The sequence below is a fragment of the Sodiomyces alcalophilus genome, assembly GCF_042370955.1.
Source record: "Sodiomyces alcalophilus JCM 7366 unplaced genomic scaffold ACRALscaffold_2, whole genome shotgun sequence".
NCBI classification, from domain to species: Eukaryota; Fungi; Ascomycota; class Sordariomycetes; order Glomerellales; family Plectosphaerellaceae; genus Sodiomyces; species Sodiomyces alcalophilus.
The window spans coordinates 1,291,373-1,310,889 of NW_027263533.1; the positions used below are offsets into that span (position 1 = coordinate 1,291,373).

General features: G+C 55.9%; 5 protein-coding genes and 1 non-coding gene across 6 annotated transcripts; 2 read left to right on the top strand and 4 right to left on the bottom strand.

Moving 5' to 3' along the window:
• Positions 1-650: 650 nt before the first annotated feature.
• ACRALDRAFT_1007553 (uncharacterized protein) lies at positions 651-6,164 on the top strand (the record flags this gene model as incomplete). The annotated part of the gene is made up of 5 exons (XM_071014708.1): positions 651-2,189; positions 2,264-2,388; positions 2,477-3,542; positions 4,877-5,122; positions 5,229-6,164. Coding segments are annotated over 5 exons (3,912 nt in total), but the record flags the coding sequence as incomplete, so codon positions are not given.
• A 362-nt stretch (positions 6,165-6,526) lies between these two features.
• On the bottom strand, positions 6,527-11,423 carry ACRALDRAFT_1047647 (uncharacterized protein). The gene is made up of 4 exons (XM_071015512.1): positions 10,156-11,423; positions 9,265-10,074; positions 6,959-9,166; positions 6,527-6,875 (listed from the first exon to the last, which is right to left on the bottom strand). Exons 1-4 carry the CDS (start codon positions 11,047-11,049, stop codon positions 6,849-6,851), a joined length of 3,939 nt encoding a protein of 1,312 aa, XP_070876646.1. The 5' UTR covers positions 11,050-11,423; the 3' UTR covers positions 6,527-6,848.
• A 921-nt stretch (positions 11,424-12,344) lies between these two features.
• ACRALDRAFT_2071668 (uncharacterized protein) lies at positions 12,345-14,923 on the bottom strand (the record flags this gene model as incomplete). Its single annotated transcript, XM_071022187.1, has 2 exons — positions 12,345-12,854; positions 12,935-14,923. Coding segments are annotated over 2 exons (2,499 nt in total), but the record flags the coding sequence as incomplete, so codon positions are not given.
• Positions 14,924-16,153: 1,230 nt separating this feature from the next.
• Positions 16,154-16,237, bottom strand: ACRALDRAFT_t109. The gene has a single exon. It is a non-coding gene; the product is annotated as a tRNA-Gly (tRNA).
• Positions 16,238-16,503: 266 nt separating this feature from the next.
• ACRALDRAFT_2099125 (uncharacterized protein) lies at positions 16,504-17,283 on the top strand (the record flags this gene model as incomplete). The annotated part of the gene is made up of 3 exons (XM_071022927.1): positions 16,504-16,615; positions 16,720-16,813; positions 16,896-17,283. 3 exons carry the CDS (start codon positions 16,504-16,506, stop codon positions 17,281-17,283), a joined length of 594 nt encoding a protein of 197 aa, XP_070876648.1.
• Positions 17,284-17,638: 355 nt separating this feature from the next.
• On the bottom strand, positions 17,639-18,703 carry ACRALDRAFT_2100123 (uncharacterized protein; the record flags this gene model as incomplete). Its single annotated transcript, XM_071022995.1, has 2 exons — positions 17,639-18,529; positions 18,596-18,703. The coding sequence occupies 2 exons, from the start codon at positions 18,701-18,703 to the stop codon at positions 17,639-17,641; spliced, it is 999 nt and encodes a 332-aa protein (XP_070876649.1).
• Positions 18,704-19,517: the final 814 nt, after the last annotated feature.

Below are 19,517 nucleotides of genomic sequence, written 5' to 3' on the forward strand. Positions count from 1 at the left end.
ACCCGGACCCTGCTATCTACAGCCCCGATAATATGATACTATGCTGTCATGTCCTTCAATAAATGAGTAACTGTAGTATAAAACTAGCGTACTTGTATATCACAATATGGATTTAACAGGCTCGGCTACCGACCCTATCTGGCGCTAGCGTCGGCAAGGATCCGGAACATGCGCCCACATCGGAACCACAACCATGAGTGTTGCTCAATTAGCTCCTCTTTTCCATCCCACAAGCCGAAGAGCCGCCTCGTATCGTCACAAACAACCACCTATTCATCGACTATCAGCCAATCACTCGTCCCTCCCTTGCATAATCTGCCCTGACCGACCCCCCTTCGGGACTTGTACAACGTAGAAGGGGGACCATGTCGACGGGTCCCTCGTCCATATCGAATCTCCTTCACCATGCATTGCCGTCTGATCCCCATCCAGGGCCCCGTCTCCATATTCCCGAGCGCCGACAGTACCTACAAGACGGGGCCGGAACTGGTTCTCACGCAGGGTCGGCCCCAGCGGCCCCACAACATCTCCTCGGCGGAATTCCCGGTGCCTTTGGCGGTGGAGAAGCTACCGTGAGGCCGGCCGAGTCAAGCCCAACGGCAGATGTTCCTCCTCTCAACAACGCTCCCAGCCATAACGCGGTAGCGAGGCTATATCAGTGCGCCCAGTGCCAGAAGCGGTACTCTCGGCCAGAGCACCTGGCTCGACACGTCCAGACGCACACCCTCGGCAAGCGCTTCGTCTGCCACATCTGCACCAAAGCCTTCGCCCGTCAGGATCTTCTGAAGCGCCACGTGACCAATCACGAAAACGACAATGATCCGACCAAGAAACGACGCCGCATCGGCTCGTCCGCGGCTTCGGCCCGTGTCTCCCAGGCGTGTCGAGCCTGTGCCGCGGCCCGGGTCAAGTGCGAGGAGCAGAAGCCGTGTTCCCGCTGTCGGATACGCAAGCTCGAGTGCCAGTATTCGTCGCCTGAAGCGGGCTCCGCCGCTGCTATGCACTTCGGCCTTTCTGTGAGTGCCAGTGCGAGTGCGAGTGCGAGTGCTAGCGCGAGTACCTATTCTACCCCGGCATCGATGGGCAGTCCTTCTCTGAAGAGCAGTCCCCACGACCCGACATCCTCTGGGTCATACATTGCGGCACAGCAGTACAGTCAGGCCACTCTTTCCGCATCCAGGGCGTATGATGCCCAGTTTGCATCGACACAACCGCCGTCGGAACAGACCCCCCAGATTCCTAGTCCGCGCCATGAACCGGTGGTGCTGGGGCATGAAGTTCCCGAGTCTACCCCGCAAGGCCACTGGGGTGGTGCCGATGACCAAGGGGTCGACATGTCGGGGGTATCGTTTTCAGATTTTCTTCAGAGCGTCATCTACGATCATGACGCCGCCGCTTCAAAGATTCACGAAGCACAAGGCCTCGCCGTCTTGGATGTCGGGGGTCGTGTCAACCTTGACCTGAACAAAGGGGACTTTAGCCTCTTGGATTACTGGAACGCCGATTTCCTCGGAGACGCGGCTGTGTCTCCGAGTTTCACCCCAAAGGCGGACGACTCGGTCGACCTCTCGCAGATGCGGCAGAACCTGGTCAAGCTCTGGACCGACTCGCCGTGGCGGTGGCACCCCTCCGGGGTGGAGTCGAGCTACGAGGAGCAGAGCAACCTGCCGGTATCGGCAGGCGACGCGGCGGGGGCGGTGTGCGAGAGCCGGAAGAAGCTGCGCAAGACGGTGGACGACAAGCTGGATCAGTCCGGCAGGGACGGGGTTCTGGCTATCATGTTGAAGTCGTGCCGATCGAACGACGTGATGGGTCGCGTGGCATCGGCGTTCCCGTCGGTCGACGTAATGAACAGCCTCATCCACATCTTCCTGGCGTCGCACTTTTGCCAGACGTCCCAGTGGATCCACCAGGCCACGTTTACCATGAACACGCAGTGGCCCGACTGGCTGGCCATGGCGGCGGCTTCGGGGGCTATCCTGACGCCGGTGCCGACGCTGCGGAAGTGGGGGTTCGCTGTGCAGGAGGCGGTGCGCATGACCATCGCGGAGAATTTCGAAAAGGCCAACACGGCCATCCAAGCACTGGGGCTCGTTCAGGCGATGGTACTGACGCAGGATGTTGCTCTGTGGTCTGGTAACCGAAGGAAGATGGAAATCGCCGAGTGTCATCTTGCAATTCCTGTCACGGTGAGAGAAGCGCCCATTCCCCTTTCGGCCTTTCTTGGTGTGTTTCCGCACTTTGACTTATATGCAAGACGTAGATGATGCGATACCGGAACAAGTACCAGCGATCTGGATACCCTCTGATTGAACTCAGTCCGTCGGACGAAGGGGCGGTGCTCGATCGGAAATGGAGAGCCTGGTGCGAGCGCGAATCATGGAAGAGGTTCGTCCAATCTATTTCATCTATTTATTTATTTCCCTTTTTCTTTTTTTTTTTCCTCTCTTAAAACCACGTTCTCACATCTCCACAGACTCGCCTTTCATTGCTACATCAGAGATGCTCAAAGCTCGATATGCACCCTCGCCAACCCAGGCATGTCCTATGCGGAACTGACATTGCCCTTGCCCGAATCGAAAGAGCTCTGGTTCGCGGAGACGGCGGACGAGTGGAAGAAAGAAACCCTGGAGCGAAATGGCGGCGAAAGCAAGCGGCCACCGTGCGTCGGCGACCTCTTTCGCGACATTCAGTTACTGGCCACCAACCGACACCGGGTCGACGTCCAGTCCGCCGTGTCGATCTACCTCCACGGCTTTTGGTCCCTTATTATGGAATACCAACGACTCTGCTCGGTGCTTCGGACCCGTCTATGGCTCCACGACAGCGGCGGGGCCGGAAACCAGCTCCTTCGGAGCCGGCATGCCGACCTATGCAGACAGTTGGAGGATTTCCAAGCACTCACGTCAGACTGGGAGGAGATCCTGCCGCAGGAGAGGCTCATGCTGCACCTGGTTCTCATGAACCTCCACCTCTCGCTGGACGACCTGCAGCTGTTCTCGGGGAAGGAGGGGGAGCAGCAGGCGCGACGGGTGCTGGGGAACCTGCGGGCATGGGCGCACAGCGTGGCGGGGCGGCAGGCGCTCTGGCACGCGGGGCAGGTGTTGCGGTACGCGAAGCTGTTCCCGTCGGGCCACCTGAAGGATTTTTACGCGGTGGCGGTGCACCACGCGGCGCTCGCGTTCTGGACGTTCGGCGTGGTGACCAGGGCGTCGGGCGGGCCGCCTGGGCGGGCGGCGACGATGACGATGATGGGGGCGGCTGCGGCGGGTCAGCAGGGGCGGGACGGACCGGTCCACTTGGACGGCATGGTGTCCGGGGCGGTGAACCACTACATCGGCTTCGGACAGGGCAGGCCGGTGATACAGGGACCTGATGCGGGCACGGCAACGGCACAGGCGGAGTTGGGAGACCCGAAGGGGTGTATGGATGTGGCGCAACAGGTCTTGCGGGCCAATTTCGGGGATGGTGAGGTGGTTCTGCCGCCCATCGTGGAGAACATGTGTCAACTGCTGAAACAACTGGGCGATGCCGCCTGGGCCGTGGGGTTGGGGTGAGGGGAGAAGGAGAAGGATCGCGAGGAGAATTGTGTGGGATGTTTGGAGTTGGGGGAGAGCGTGATAGGAAACCACGTGGGACTGGCCTCTTCGCTCACCTTGTATTCGTTTCGAGGCATACATTTACTGCTTATATAATCTGCCTTTACTGGCGTTCTTTCTCACTTTTTTTCTTCATTTTCTACTTTTTTTTAAACCCATTTCGTTTACATCATTAACCAATGTTTTTATTGTCATATGGTGCCTTTTTTATAGCCTTTTTCACACATTTTCTTTCGTCATTTTTCCCTTTGTTCTGTGTTTATTATTACTATAATTAATTCTCTGGTCAATGATCGGGCTGCATCTTGCTGGCATGTCGGTCGGTCACGTCTTTGTGGCATTACCTGTGATTGGACTCGAGCAAGGAACGACTTTCCGGATTGGGCACGTGTGGGGCTTAGTTAAGGTTGGTACCTACTGTAGTTCACACCGGGTTACCGAAGTGTCGGTCGAGCAATCGGCATGCGTTTTAGGCTGCCCGTCCGATTTTTTGTTCATCCTTCCAACGACGTCCCTGAAAGCTAATTTTCAGGTGTGGGAACTCAATGTATTTTTGGCTCTATCACGTTGCTGCCTCATCCGTCATTGTCCTGAAACGTAGTACATGAGGCTTATAGGCGCTGTGGTACCCAAGAATCGTTTCGGTAGGACCGAGTGACCGAGTGAGTGACCGAGTAGGTACTCGGCTGACCGGTGTACGAAGTACCCACTGCTGCGATGATGACATCGTCAACCAAACCTAAGATGGAGATGGAAGGAATGACATATTTAGCCCCTTCCCTATTAGCCGAGCTCCCTCAGTCCTCCGATCCTCCCGGTAATGCTCTTTCCCTGTTGCTCTTACATAGGTATCTACATCATTCCGGGTTTATTTCATTTCGTTATTTTCTTCTTTTTCTTCTCTTCATTTACTTCTCTTTGAAATAGATTTCTATATTTCTTCCCTCATAGACCAAAGAAAATTCCATCTCCCATCTTACCTCACCCACATCACTGACATCACCTACCGCACATTTTGCTTCTACTTGACCTGTTCTACTCGCCCAGCTTAGATCTCGCAATACCCTCTAACCGCTCACTTGCTTCATCCATCCGCAGCACCGGAAAGAGGACAACGGGAAAGCTGGAAACAGACAACACTCATGGCGGATTCTTCTCGGCTGACTGACCCCTCGCTGGTCACCTCGCGGGGCGTCAATGTCGATACCGGAGCTGCGCCGGCCGCCATCTCCGTTCCCACCTCGCCCTTCAATATCGCTGCCACCTTCGCCATTGAGCTCGTCTCACACCTGTCCGCCTTACAACAACGACTGCCCTCATCTGACACAACGGCCCTCGTCGCCACTACCGCCGTCGCCACACTGGTCCTCTTTTACATTGCTCGATATCTTCTATACCCCAAGTGGAGGAGAATAATTCCCAGTCCACTACGAGCCTCGTTTCCCAACGTCTCCCAGGATGTCATCAAGTCTCAGGTCTATCATCCAGATGCATTGCCTGGGGCTCGGGATGTGACCACTCCGGTACTTCACCCCCATTTGTCCTTCTTCCTCCGTTCCCACACATACCCTCCCGGCTCTGCCAGCGCCAAGTAGGTCAAAAAACATCTAATTAACAGCTGGTTGTTAGTACGGCACCATCCGTGTATACGAATGGGGCGACGTCAACGGCCCGAAGGTCCTCCTCATCCACGGCATCTCGACACCCTGCATCACCCTCGCACCATTAGCCCGCGCCCTGGCCGACAAAGGCTGCCGTGTCCTCACTTTTGATCTCTTTGGTCGGGGTTTCTCGGATGGTGTGGGAGACCTCCCGCACGACGACCGCCTCTACACTACCAACATCCTCCTCGCCCTCGCTTCCTCCCCTTTGTCCTGGACCGGCGACCACGCCTTCCACCTCGTCGGTTACTCCCTCGGCGGTGCCCTCGCCGCCTCTTTCGCCACTGCCTTTCCCCGTCTCCCTGCCTCCGTCGTGCTCCTGGCACCCGCGGGTCTCATCCGCACTGCCGACTTTGGTGCCGTCGCCCGCTTCACCTTCCGCTCCGGCCTCGTCCCTGAGCGCCTTCTGGCCCTTGCCACCAAAAGCCGTCTCCAGCGTCCCATCGCGGCATCCTCCAAGCGGAAACCGACCGGTGCGCAGACGCTCCGAGAGGAGCTCTCTTCCTCTTCTCCTACCGCCAAGGTAGCCGATGTTGTTGCCTCTGAGACCAAAGGACCGGCGGGTACCCCGACCCTGCCCCTAGAGCGTCGCGTCGACGAGTACGTCCGCTGGATGGTCACCCACCACGCCGGCTTCGTCCCGGCCTTTATGAGCTGCATACGCCACGCGCCCTTGACGGACCAACACCCCACTTGGGCCGCCCTCGGACGCCTTCTGTCCCCCGACCGCATCGCCGTTCTTCTGGCCCGCCATGACGAGATTATTGACTGTGAGGCCTACGGCCGGGAAGGGTGCCCGTTGCTTGGTGGTGCCGACAAAGTACGATGGAGCGTCTTGGGCGGGAATCACGACTTTGTCATGACCCATGTCCGAGACATTACGGCTCAGCTGGACGCATTCTGGGGTCTTTCTAAGGAACGTATTTGATTTTCTTGGACTTTTTTATTTGCCTTCTTCTTTGCCTGCATAGTTTTTTCTTTGCTCTGGCTATAGCTAGCGATACTTTACACGCGGAACGGGATATGACGAGGTTAAGGAGTCAGGAGTCATATGCATACACCTATCGACTCGAGTTGCATCAGGACCGGAGTTTTGGCATCTAGAACTAAACCGGCTTACAGGATTTGGAGTACGAGGTAGCGTTTCTTGGTTTTCCATCAGTATACCAGTTATAGACGTAGAGGCATTCAATATGAAATACGGCTCATTTCAGTTACTTCCAGTTTGTCATTCCCACCCGCTCGTAATGAGTAGACGAATGGCTTAGAATGGTTATACTTTGTATATTGGAGTGGATCTCTATGATAACAGTCCAAGTGTAGCAGTGTCTTCCACGCATATACAACACATGGTGTCTGCTTATATATGTCCTTTGCAGCCTCTAGGCGTCAGGTTACTAAATTACAAGAGAAAAATAACTGCGAACCACTTTGTTCCGCAGCAACGAACGAAAAGAGGTATAAAGTTGTACAAAAGGGTATAAACGGGCTCTAGCAAGAATAGTGAGCGGGGGAGGTGCTGAATCGACCCGAACCAGCCTGTAAGGTAAGAAACATAGAAGGCACTCGATGCTGAAGAATATGAAAGTTACTTGTCCAGCGCTTGGCTCTGGCACTGTATTCAGGGGTCGGCGTGTTAGCAGGACACATGGATAAAAGGGGCAACATAAGTCCAAGAAAAACGCAAAGGAAACTCACCATATGCCAATATACACCCCTCTTCTTAAGCAACTCCGCATGGTTCCCCTTCTCGAGGACCTTGCCCTCGCCCAGGACAAAGATAACGTCGGCATTCTGGACGGTGGCGAGACGATGAGCCACCACGACCATGGTGCGGCCCTTACCGGCGCGCTCAAAGGCGGCCTGGACGAGCTTCTCCGACTCGGAGTCGAGGGAGCTGGTGGCCTCGTCGAGGAGCAGGATGCGCGGGTTCCGGATGAGGGCGCGGGCAATGGCGATGCGCTGCTTCTGGCCGCCGGAGAGGGAGACGCCGCGGGACCCAATGTCGGTGTTGTAGCCGTCGGGCAAGGAGGCGATAAAGTCGTGGATGGAGGCGTCGCGGCAGGCCTGGACGAGCTGGTCTTCGGTCACCGAGTCCGGGTCGACGCCCAGGAGCACGTTCTCGCGGACCGTGCCCTGGAACATGTTGGGCTCCTGCGCCACCAGGGACAGGTTCTTGCGGTACTCGTACACGTTGAGGTCGTAAATGTCCTTGTCGTTGCAGAGGATGGCGCCCTGCTGGAGATCGTAGAAGCGCTCCAGCAGCGAGATGATGCTCGTCTTGCCGCAGCCCGACGGCCCCACCAGCGCCGCGAACTGGCCCTTCTCGATGGTCAGGTTGAGGCCCCTGAACACGGGCACGTCGCGCGTCGGGTACTTGAAGTGGGCGTCGCGCAGCTCAATCTTAACGCCGCCGTCGGTGTCGGGGATCTGCTCGTTCCTGTCGACGTGGTCCTTGTTCTTCGAGTCGCGCATGTCGATGATGCGGTTGGCGGCCGCCGACGCCTGCACCGCGTTGGGTCCGAAGCTCAGCGACTGGCCCGTGGCCTCGGCGCCCTGAATCACGGCCATGAAGCAGACGAAGAAATTCTCGGCCTGGTATTCCCGGCTGGCCAGCAGCCGCCCGCCGTACCAGAAGATGAGGCCCTGGCAGCCGAGGCTGACGCTCTCGGCGAAAGCGATCACGACCGAAGCCCACCTCGCCTTCTTGTTCGCCGTGCCGACGAGGTTCTCCAAGAGCGTGTCGTATCGCGAGTTGATGACGTCCTCCATGGTCAGGGCCGAGACGGTCCGGAACGCCCCGATGGCCTCGGCGGCAAACTTGGAACTCTCGGCAAAGACGGCGGCGTTCATCTGGTCGAATTGGATCTCGTACTTCATCCTCCAGTAGGCCGAGAAGATTCCCAACGGCATCGTGACGCACATGGCGACCAGGGCCAGTTTCCAGCCAAAGGCGTAGGCGATGGCCAGGGAGCCGATGAGGTTGAAGATGCCGATAAGCAAGAAGGCCATGTTGATGCCCAAGAGTTCCTCGAGCTGTTTCGCGTCGCTGGATATGCGTGAGGTCAACGTGCCGTGGGAATTTTCCTCGTGGTCGAAGAAGGATGTCTTTTGGAACAGCATGGCGGAGAAGTACTGTTGCTTGTAGATGGAGCTGATGTAGAACTGTAGATGAGTGGCGATGAAGGTGTTGGAAAAGTAGGATAGCCCAACACCGATGGCCAAGACCATCCACATGAGCGACCAGAAGTCGCCCTCTCTCCTGAGTTCGCTTCCCTGTAGGTAAAAGACGTTGAGAACCTGGGCGAATAGCCAGGCCTGAAGCGGCGTTCCTGCGGCAGCACACATGGAGGCGAACGTGGTGGCTATGTAGAAAGGCCACTTGCTCCTCCGCTCACGGAGCAGTCTGCCGAAGCTGCTAAGGAAATTCCGTCTCTTGTCGTCGTCGCCCTTCACCTCAGCTCCGTCGGGCACCGACTGCGCCGCGCTCTTCTCGCGCTTGAGCACGGCCTCTGGGTCGCTCTCCTTCTCGTCCGTGTCTGCTTCAGTAGCCTCGCCCAGGGACAGCTTCTGCGCATAGACCAGCCCGTAGTAGAGGCCAGCTTCGTCCTGCAGTAGGGTTTCGTGGGTACCCTGTTCCATGACCTTGCCCTTCTTCAGCACGACGATGCGGTCGGCCTTCTTGATGGTTGAGAGGCGGTGGGCGATGGTGATAGTGGTCCGGTTCTGGGCCACTCTGTCGAGGGCGGCTTGCACGATCTTCTCGCCACGGACGTCGATGGCACTGGTGGCCTCGTCGAGAATGACAATCTTCGGCTTCCTCACGATGCTCCGGGCGATGGCAATGCGCTGACGCTGGCCACCGGAGAGCTTGGCGCCACTATCGCCTACTCTGGTATCGTATCCCTGGAAGAGGTGTCAGTTGTCAAGACCGGGGCTGAATGGACGAGGGGGAAACATATTGATCAGTAAAAACAAAGTGCACTCAACCCTCAGAAACTTACATCGGGAAGACGATCAATGAATTCATCAGCAAACGATTCTTGACAAGCCTCCTTCACCAGCTCCCTCTTCTTCTCCTCGGGCTCGTTCTCCCAGGGCGAACCGATGAGACCATAGGCGACGTTGTTGAAAATGGTATCGTTAAAGAGGAACGGCTCCTGCTGGACCAGGCCAATCTGGGACCGCCACCATTTCAGATCCATCTCGTCGAGGGAATGGCCACACGTTGTGATGGAGCCCTTCAGCTCGACGGCAGGACCTGTGTCTTCAGGCTCGGGTCGTGGCTCATCGTCATCGGCGACACCCCCTTTCTTGTTCTTCTCCTGGGCCTCTTTCTTCTTCTTGTCCTTCACGACGGCCTTGGCGATGGCGTGCTGTTCCTGGAGATTGTACCATCTCTGGATAAGACCGACGACGGTGCTCTTACCCGAACCCGAGGGCCCGACGATGGCGGTGTTCTTGCCGGCTTCGATAGTCAAGTTCAGGCCGTCCAAGACCTTGACGTGGGGCCGGCTGGGGTAAGCAAAGGTGACGTCGGTGAAGACGATGTCTTGGGTAGCAGAGACGTCGGGCTCTTTGAAGGACCCGGTTTCGGGCCGAGGTGCGTCGATGACGGTGAAGAACTCGCAGGCGGCAACCATGGCCTTGCTGACGGCAATCAGGGGCGTAGAGATGCGCTCGAGAGAGATGACGGTCATCATGACGGACATGAGAACGACAATGATGACGCCGGGGTTGGTGAATGCTCCTTCTGAAAACCGGCGAATGCCGTACCAGAAGGCGAGACCAAAGGCGCCAAAAAGACCGAAGAACTATTTCCAATGTGTGTTAGTCGGCCAGTGAGTAACTGCAGCAGGTGAAGATAGAAATAGAAGGAAAAAGAAGGGACGTACGATGAGACCCATCTGTAAGGCGAATAGAGGAGCACTCATCTGACCCTTCCTGCGAGATTCAACGACCCATCGGTTGAAGCGGGCGGCGACGCGATCCTCGGCACCACAGGCGGCAAGCATGCGGATGCTACTAAACGCCTCGCTGGCGACAGCGGTGGCCTTGGCATCCGCCTTGGTGGTCTCGGTATGGAATTTGATGATGAAGGGGAGTAAGACCGACAGGACGAGGAGGATGAAGAGGATAACAGAGGCGGTGACGAGGGTCAGGTCCCAGCTCCAGGTAAAGGCCACGATGATGGCCGTCCAGATGGTGCCGTTGTACTCCAGGAACGTGCCCAGCTTCTCGGAGATGCCCAGCTGCAGGGTGTTGGCGGTGGAGGTGATGGTGGAGGCGGCGCTGCCGGGGGGCATCGAGTCGAGGACGTGGATGGACTGGCCGAGGAGGCGCTGGAGGTAGTGCAGACGGATGGCGGACGACAGGCGGATGCCGATCATGCGGAAGCAGAACTTGTTCACGATGGTGAGGCCGAAGCGGCCGAGGAACAGGGCCATGATGTAGAGCGCCTGCCTGTCGAGGAGGCTCTCAAAGTCGGAGCGGGAGAGGGTCGAGGGTTCCATGAAGTAGCCGGTGAACTGGCCGACGAGCTGGCCGAAGATGACGTTCATCAGGGGCAGGGTGGTGCCGGAGCCGATGGCGGCCAGGCAGGCGAGGATGCCCATGAGCAAATCCCATCTGTTGCCATAGGAGAAGATGCGGAGGTAGTCCTTGAAGGCCGGTTCACGCTCAGGCCGTAGATTGGTGTGAGAAGCAGTCTCCTCCGATTCGTTCTTGGTCCCCTTTTCAGAGATGGGGTCGGCCGGAGGAGGCGGCGCTTTGTCGTCGGTGTCAGGCATGCTGGATCGCTGGTGTTCGCTTGGTCAAGATTGATCGTGGTATGTGTCAAATCCTGCGAATTGAGGCCAATGCAGGACTAATCGCGTCCATAGTACAGCCGAGAGCACGAGAGGAGGGGAAGCAGGTACGCGCTGAGACTGAGAGGTGAGAGTAGAGTCGGACGAACTTGGACGGATGGACCAGGAAGATTGGGAGAGGTGTATTATCGTCTACCAGATGCCGACGGTCTAATATGTACGTCCCAGCAGGAGGCGAGGGTGGAGCTTCATGGCAGTAACGGGAGGCGAGCTGTCCGGTTGCCTTGTGATGTTTACGAATTTACGACGAGTCGACACAGAGAAGCAATTGATGATCAATCCGTCCAATGCGAAGGAACGAAATATACGTAGTAAGAAAGCGGCCCGATTTGACCCCATCAGGGGAGTTGAACACGTTCGAACGGCATGGACAGGGACTCGATGGAAGAGGCCGTAATTTACTCGGTTCTGTGAATAAATGCGAAGTACGAGGCGTGCATATGCCAAGCTCCAATCATGAGTGACTGAATGGATAAGTAGCCCGTGGTGAGGGATGAAGTCTAACGGCTCTCGGGCTAGTACCTGCCCCAGGGTAGTACATGGAGGATTAGCATGTGGATGGATATTAGTGATCTTGTGTGGGGTGTTGTTCTTCCTGGATTGGTACTTCGTAGTGGGTGATTGGGACGATTGATGGTTGCCTGGAGTACAAGCCCCTCCCTAGACGTTAATTACAACGTAGGTACGTGCAGTATCGTAGTTGCCTGCATGTGTTACCGCTTTCCTGTTGAGGCATCTTGCTATGTCTACTGTACCACTCACTACCTAGGGATACATGCATGCTATGGAGTGATTACGCAAACTCTGGTATTACTATTCCAGTCTGTACTGTATATATTGGATGCCTCTACAGACAAAACGCTACTCACAACGTATACAGCATGAAGCATATAAACATGTCATATCACAAAGGGATGGATAGTGTGATACTCTGTACTCCGTATACAAGTAATCCCGGGGCATCGTGGAACCCCGAGCAAAGTCCACGCGATATACCCAACAAAATCAAGAGAAAACAAGAGAAAGAAACAGACGAGGATAATCAAATATACGAAGCGTGTTTGTACCAGACGCAATCTTTCCCGGATACCTAAGATTATAAGATAGAAATGATTGTACAGAGACCATACACTAATGGGAAATAAAACGAAACCCCCAGCAAAACATCCGTACACTCACATCACCTCCTCCAACCTCTGCTGCTTGTCAGTCTTTTCCTAGTAATTCAGCTCACCACCGCCACCTCCCGCAACATGGTCCAAGTCCTCGTAGCTCTTGAGGCTCCGGCCCATTGTCGCCTCGCGCGGGCCCACCGTCGCACCTCCCGCTCCGCCGTCCCATCTGCCGGCACCGCTTCGCCCCCGGCCCCCGTCCCATCTTTGATTCATCCGTCTGTCGTACGGGCCTGTGCGGTAGTTGCCGCGTCCGCCCATGCCGCCGCGTCGAATGGGGCCCGGCCCGTCTCGATGGTCACCCGCGCCGCCGGCCCACCCCACCCCCGGCATTCCGTTGCTACCCGGCATAAACGGTGGGAAACCCCCTGGTGGCATCGGGAACCCGGGGATCGGCATCATGCCGTTCATGTTGAACGTGTTGAGGTTGAACCCACGAGGCGTTCCCGCCGCCGTTTGCCCGCTGGGTTGAGGGAAATGGCCGTTGGAGTTCGCATCGGTCCGCGACGGTGCAATATGAGAAGGGTCCATGACATAGGCGTTGATGAGCTCAAACTGCAGCCCCGACAATCCATTAGTTTCTCCATTTGCTCGTCGCGTCACATGCGTTGGGAAAGAGAAAAAAAAAAACATACCTCTTGCTTGACGCCGTCGAGCCATTCAGTGTGACGTTTCTCAACATGCTTTCGCCAGAAATGTTCTTCTTTAAAGAGTTTCGTGCACTCCGGCACCTTGCACCTGAACTTGTGCTCATCCTCTTGCTTCACGTACTTGGCCAGTTCGTCGTTGATTGCCTCGCCCACCGGCTTGCCCCCAAGCTTGCGGATGTCCACCGTCTCGGGTTCGAGGATCTGCATAATCTTATCTTCAAACGTCCTGACCCAGTTGTATGCACGCAGCAGCTGTTGCTCCGCCTTGCCGCCCGCGCCGCGAAACTTTCTCTCTCCCCCTTCCGCCACCTCTCCCTCTTCGTCGGGTTCGGCGCGCTTCTTGTCAGGGAAGCCCTCCCCAAGAGCGCTGGCCTTGGCAACCTCCTTGGCCGCCGTGCTCAGCGTGCTCCGCGGTCGCCGGAGATGCCCACCGGGGCATTTGCGTGTGAGCTCGTGGACCGAGTCGCACTCAAAAACGCAGTAGAAACAGAAATGGAAGACGCGACGCAGGTACTCAACCATGAGATCCAACTGCTTCTTCTTCACCAAAAGGTCTTCGTCATCAACCTCGTCTTCGTCCACCGCTCCTTCCTCTTCCTCTTCTTCTTCCTCCATCAGCTCCATGCCCTCAACATCGTGCATGCCTTCGTCGACATCGACGCGACGCTCCTTCTTGGCCTTCTTCTTGGTCGGAAGAGAAACCGCAGGTTGCAGGCGACCAGCAATCCTCAGATCATCAACTCGCTCCTCGATTTTCAGAATCGCGTTATAGTCAGACCCGAAATCCTCTTCAAACTTGGTCACGAGCCGCTGAACCAGAGACAAGTCCTTTTCAATCCGCTCCGGCGCCGAGAAGAGATCCCAAAGTGCCTTCTTCCGTGGCGAGTGTGGCGGATTGTGAACCCCGACATGGCAAGTGAAATCTCCACGCAATTCGTCCTTCACAGTCTTGCCATTGATCAGCTCGAGAGCTTTCTCTGCAGTCGAAGCGGGAGCCGGCGATTTGGATGGCTGCTCCCCGTCTTCCATCTTCACCTCCGCACCATCCGATGCCGGCGCTGCAGACTCAGACGACGAATGAAGCATAACCCAACCGATACGGTGATATCGCTTGCTGGGGTTCGGGTCCGACAGGGAAAGCCACTTGAATCCCCCTTCCTCCTCTCCAAGGTGCTCTTTGCAGAACGCCTCCAAATTATGCCGGCTAACGTGAGGAGCGATAGTCTTGAATAGCAGAGTCGGTTGGTAGAGGCTTTCGTCCCGAATGTCGGCCCCTTGCGCTGGCACGAGGTCCCCAACTCCTAGAATCTCGTTGGCAGCAAGTGCCTCGCCTTCCTCCTTCTCCACGAGACCCCCTTGTCCGTTGCTGTCACTCTTCGGTAGACCTTCCAGGGAGAAGTCATCAAATGTACCCGATTCAAGGTCTTGCTCCCATTGACTATAGCCACCACGCCGGAACTCGTTGAGCCGCGCCTTGAACGCGTCTCGAACCTCGGGGATATATTTTTCGCGGAACCACTGCTCTTTCTTGTGCTCGGCAACAAAGTTACGCGCCATCTTGCCCTGAAGTTCCTCCTTATAGGAATCGTAGGCGGCTTGGATCTTGGCCTTTTCCTGCTCGCGTTCTTCTTGTATCTCTCGAGGACCCCGTGTCTTCTCGGGTTCTCGCCTTCGACCCGTACGCTGGCGCTCCTTTTCTTCTCGGATCTTCTCATTCATGCGCCACCACTCGCCAAAGTACGAAAACCCGACTTGATATGGAAGCTTGACTGGATCCATCAGAGGATTGACCGTAAACGCTGGTGGAGCCGTGTCCTGCCCTGGGACATAGCGGTCGATGTTGGCTGGGGGAGAACCGATCCGGCGGTCTCGACGGTCATCTCTATCCCTGCCGCCGCTGTAGTCATCGCGGGTACGGGCTCTAGGCTCATAGCGATCAGTTGCAGTGGGTGAGCGGGAACGTCTTCGGTCGCGGTGGGAACGATCGTGACCTGTGGAGGCTATTGTAAGCGAATGGGTAGGCCTTTTTGAATGGTATAGGCCGCGATGCCAGCTAGGACAAGTAGTTCTGCCAAAACGCGAATGAAGGGGTTGTGATAGGTATGGGTGAGAAATAAAAGACGTATAAGCGGATTTCGTACCAGGGGAGCGGCCTCGGTAGAACGCGTCAGTCCTCTCTCTATCAGCCGGCGAGCGCGCCGTGTCTCTGAAAGACGAGTACGAGTCCATAGCGATGCCTTGTCTCTATTCGTCCAATGAACGTTCACCTGCCTGGAGAGGCAGACGGTTACTTGTAAAACAGGTGAGAACCGATAATGGCTTGCTTGTCGTCGCGTCTATCGTTTGCGTGGTGACGGGAAAGTCGAATGAATGGCCTGTTGCTTGGCGCCATGTTTGCGGTTAGAGAGAAACATTCTGAAGGGCTGTTGGGGTAGAGAAAAAACGGTTGAGAGAGAAGCGCAGCAATGGCAATAAGAATGGTAAGCGTATGGGAGAAAAAAGCGTATAAGAAGAAGAAGAGGTCTAGAGCTTCGAATTAAGTTGATAGAACAAGGAGAAGAAGGTATAGAGGCCGTTCGAGCGCCAACACAGGTCAATCAGAATGAAGGTGGATGGAAGGTGACACGCGTTACCGGAACTCGGTGAGAAGGCTCGGCATGACAGGAACGCGGCGGAAAAGAAGAAATATATGGAATAAGGTCGAAAGGGTAATACGAACAAGTATCTCAGGTTGCGAGGATGATGCACCTCGACAATAAAGTAAGGCAGTGATGATTACTGCGGATGACGGATGGAGCAAGGCTCTGACCAACACGAGAGCAGAAGAGAAGATGCATCGAGTTGAAAGCTAGTTGGAGCTGACAGAGATGGGCCGAGCGAGAGTGGAGGGAGGACAAGGCCGGGCCGACTAGTGGCGTATTGGGATTAGCGTTGTGGTATTCCGCTAATTGCATAACACCAGGAGAAACGGTCATGGTTTCCGGTTTCCGAGGATTGTACGAGGTACATGTACTTTGTGCCTAAAATACCACCAGTACTTGCACAGGAGGACCATTACTTCGTAGGTAATTTTTTGTCACAGGGCTTGGTACCGGAATTCCATGGTCATTGTTTTTATAAGAAGGATATATTGTGATTACCTATGTAGGGTGTTCTGGAATGTAAAAGAAAAAGATGTAAAAATAGCAAAAAAGAAGTGGTTGATGCGCCGTACGCGAATCGAACGCGTCTCAACTGCTAATCTGCCCGAATGGAAGGCAGTTATCATAACCACTAGACCAACGGCGCTTTTGGTTGTTGGGAAAACCGGTCAACCTTAACCTCATAAAGCTTACACTCCACTCCCATCCATAACGTCATGACATCATGACGTCGATATCAACATCTAGGTTGCAGGTCAACGGACATGTCTGTCCAGAATTCATAACCTCGCCTAGCCATACACCTGGCCCATTGGAAAAGTTCAGTCTCCGTGGCTCCAAGTCAAATCTATATTTACTACCGACGATCATAATATTGCTTCACGGGCTAGATCCAAGTGCCCGGTTTCCAAAATGACTGCCTTCATCCCTGCGCTTACATTGCCCCGTCAGGTCTTCGACCATCCTGCGTCCTCCATCTTGCTGCCAATTTCCTTGGGCATGACAGTGGGCTACTTGTCAAACCGTAAGCACTCAGTGTCCTTCCAAGCGTTCGCCAGCGGCACTCTTGATCCTTCGTTTCGCATACCTTGGAGTGACTGGCGTTAATCCATCATGATACTCTAGGAGGGTCCGACCAAAAGCAGACATACAGCCGAATCAAAAATCCCCCTTACAGTCCCCCATCCTTCGTCTTCGCCCCGGCCTGGACGGTTCTATATGGGTAATTTCCCCTGTTTACCCCCACCTCCTTCCCATTCCCCCCGCACCTCAAGTCACCTGCAGCCGGTCTAACATCTGTCCAGCCTGATGGGGTACGCAGCGTACCGAGCCGTGAGCACCGGCCTCAGTCCCAGCGCGACCGGCCAACAAGCCAGCCTAGCCCGCCAGGGTGCGACGCTCTACACGGTACAACTCGCCCTCAACCTTGTCTGGACCCCTCTCTTCTTCGTCCTCAGGCGCCCCGTCGAGGCTCTCGTTGACATCGTGGCCCTGCTGGGTGTTAATGGCTACCTCGCCTACACCTGGGGCCAAGTGGACCGCGTTTCTGGCATGCTTCTGGTTCCCTATCTGGGATGGCTCGGGTACGCAACCTACCTCTGTGCCGGTGCGGGGTACCTCAATGGGTGGGACATCAGCGACAAGCCCGCTGAGGGCGAGGGGAAGGGGAAGGGGAAGGAAAAGGCACAGTAGACTGTAGCATATAAGGCTGCTGGAGATGCGATATTCCAAAACCTCATCAAATGTTCCTAACAGTGCAGATGAAAGGTTCTGAGACATCAAGGAGAAGCTTGTTGGAGACTGGCAGCTCACTTTTGGTCAATGCGGCTTGGCTGTGACATGGCGAGATTTCCACCAAAACTGACGAAATTGAAGCCATTTGTACCTGTAACTATCAGTCCTATATTTAACCTTTTACCCACAAAGAAACCACTATAAATGAAAAAACCGAACGCCAGTTCATGCATGGGGCAGATCGCCTCGACTGCCTGCCCCCTCTCTATCTTTTCACCTGGTCATTGCCTCCTCTGCCTGTCATCCAAACCCGCTATTGCATCGGCAGGAAATTCTTCAGGCCATCGAAAACCATGAATATGAATGCTGAACTAGGAGCGGACCGCAGACACGTGATTCCGCAACCCCTGTACAGCCCCGCCACCCCGTACCGTTTCCAAATGGCGATGCCCTCTTTCAGGAACGTCCTGTCCTTGACGGAGTCTCCAATCGCCATGGTCTGTAGGCGTGACTTGATTGTGTCGGCCGGGAAGAAGAGGAAGTTGTAGGACACGCCGGCAAACGCGCCAGCCAAAGCCTGCTGCCACAGCGGAAGGGGCCGGGCAGCGAGAGCGTCCTTCTCGGCCTGGGTCTCCACTGCCCGGGCGTTTAAGACGTGAAACATCTTGGTGACGGTTTCTTTGCCGCCGAACCAGGCTGCGCTGCCTCCGGATTCCCGAATCAGAGTGCCCATCTGGCCGTGCCAGAAACCCCGGATGCCGTGGTGGCGGTATACGTCGCGGATGACGGCCACGGGCTTGAGTGGGGCCGGAGCCTTGCCGTCGGCACGGGCGGGCGCCTGGATTTTGCACTTGACCAGCTCAATCGGCGTCAGCACATAGGAGGCGAAGAACCCGGAAAACGCGCCCGTGAAGTATAGCGCCGGTAGAGAGAGGGGCTGGTCGCGGGCGACAAGGCCAGACGAGTAGATGAGCTCGCGACCGAGGCGTTCAAAAAAGAAGAGGCTGCTCGTCTCGGCAGCGGCGCCCACTAGCGGGGCGGTGATGCCACGGTAGAGGCCCAGAACACCATCTGCCTTGATGGACTGGCGGAAGCAGTCGATGGGGCCCTTGTATCGGAGGGGGAGGTTGTCGGGCTGCGACTGAAGCCGGACCTTGACCGTGTCGAAGGGGTATTCGATGTATTTGCCGACGATGCCGGCCGTCTGGTATCAACGCATCTGTTAGAAAGTGCGGCCGAGAAACTTGTCGGGTAAAAAGAGCTGACTCACCGATCCATACACGATATCCTCCACGGCTTCAATGGCCGCGGAATGGCTTCGCAGTGTGGCGGGCCGCTCATGGTGCGGCATATCCATTGTCGAGGCGGTCGAATCCATCATGATCGAACCGAGCTATCGCAGCTGAGCCAGTGCAGGAAGGTGAATAGACTCCCGTCGGAGACCCGTTCAGCACTGTCCTGACTGGCCCTCACCACACGAATGAACAGGGCAGAGTTGGCTACCTGTCGCACTTGTAGGAGGACAAGAGGCGAACGATGCGGGGTGAGCAATTAAATAGCGGTCTGATAAATGGCGTCAGGACGACATCGGAGACCGAGTGTAAGAGCCGATGCCGAAAGGAAGCGGTGGGTGCGAGGCAGCTTGTGGGCAGGGCAGGGTCAACCCTGGCGAGATAATAGTGCTTTACGAAGATGTGTGGGCGCTAGGTCTATGGAGGGGCACGGGAATTGACGATGTCAAGATATTTCGATTTCATCGCGTCGCTTCGAGGACATGTGCTGTGCTCATAGGTCGAAGGAAAAGAGAAACGAGGCCAACAACCTCGGAACGGATGATGTCGAGTTCACCGCAATTTTTGACGTTTTGGGCTGTTCTCGTTGGGCTTGGTGGTCTCCTGCGGACGGGACCTAGTGGGGCTGTACTGATAAGATCTTTTAGATAAGATAAAAGTCTGCATCGAGCGGGGATTTCAGACTGGGGGGCCTCATGAATTCCAGATTGTTGCAGAAATTAAAGTGGGATGGGCTGGTCCCGACTTTTCGGCCGCAGCAATCGTGCCGCGGGAATCCAGATGGCATATCATATCTGATCGGCTGGCGTTGTACCCCTCCTGGTGACTTGCGATTCCTGTTTCTATTCTGACCGAGGGGCCCTGGGCATTCTCTGTCTTGTACTGACCACACATGGGCCA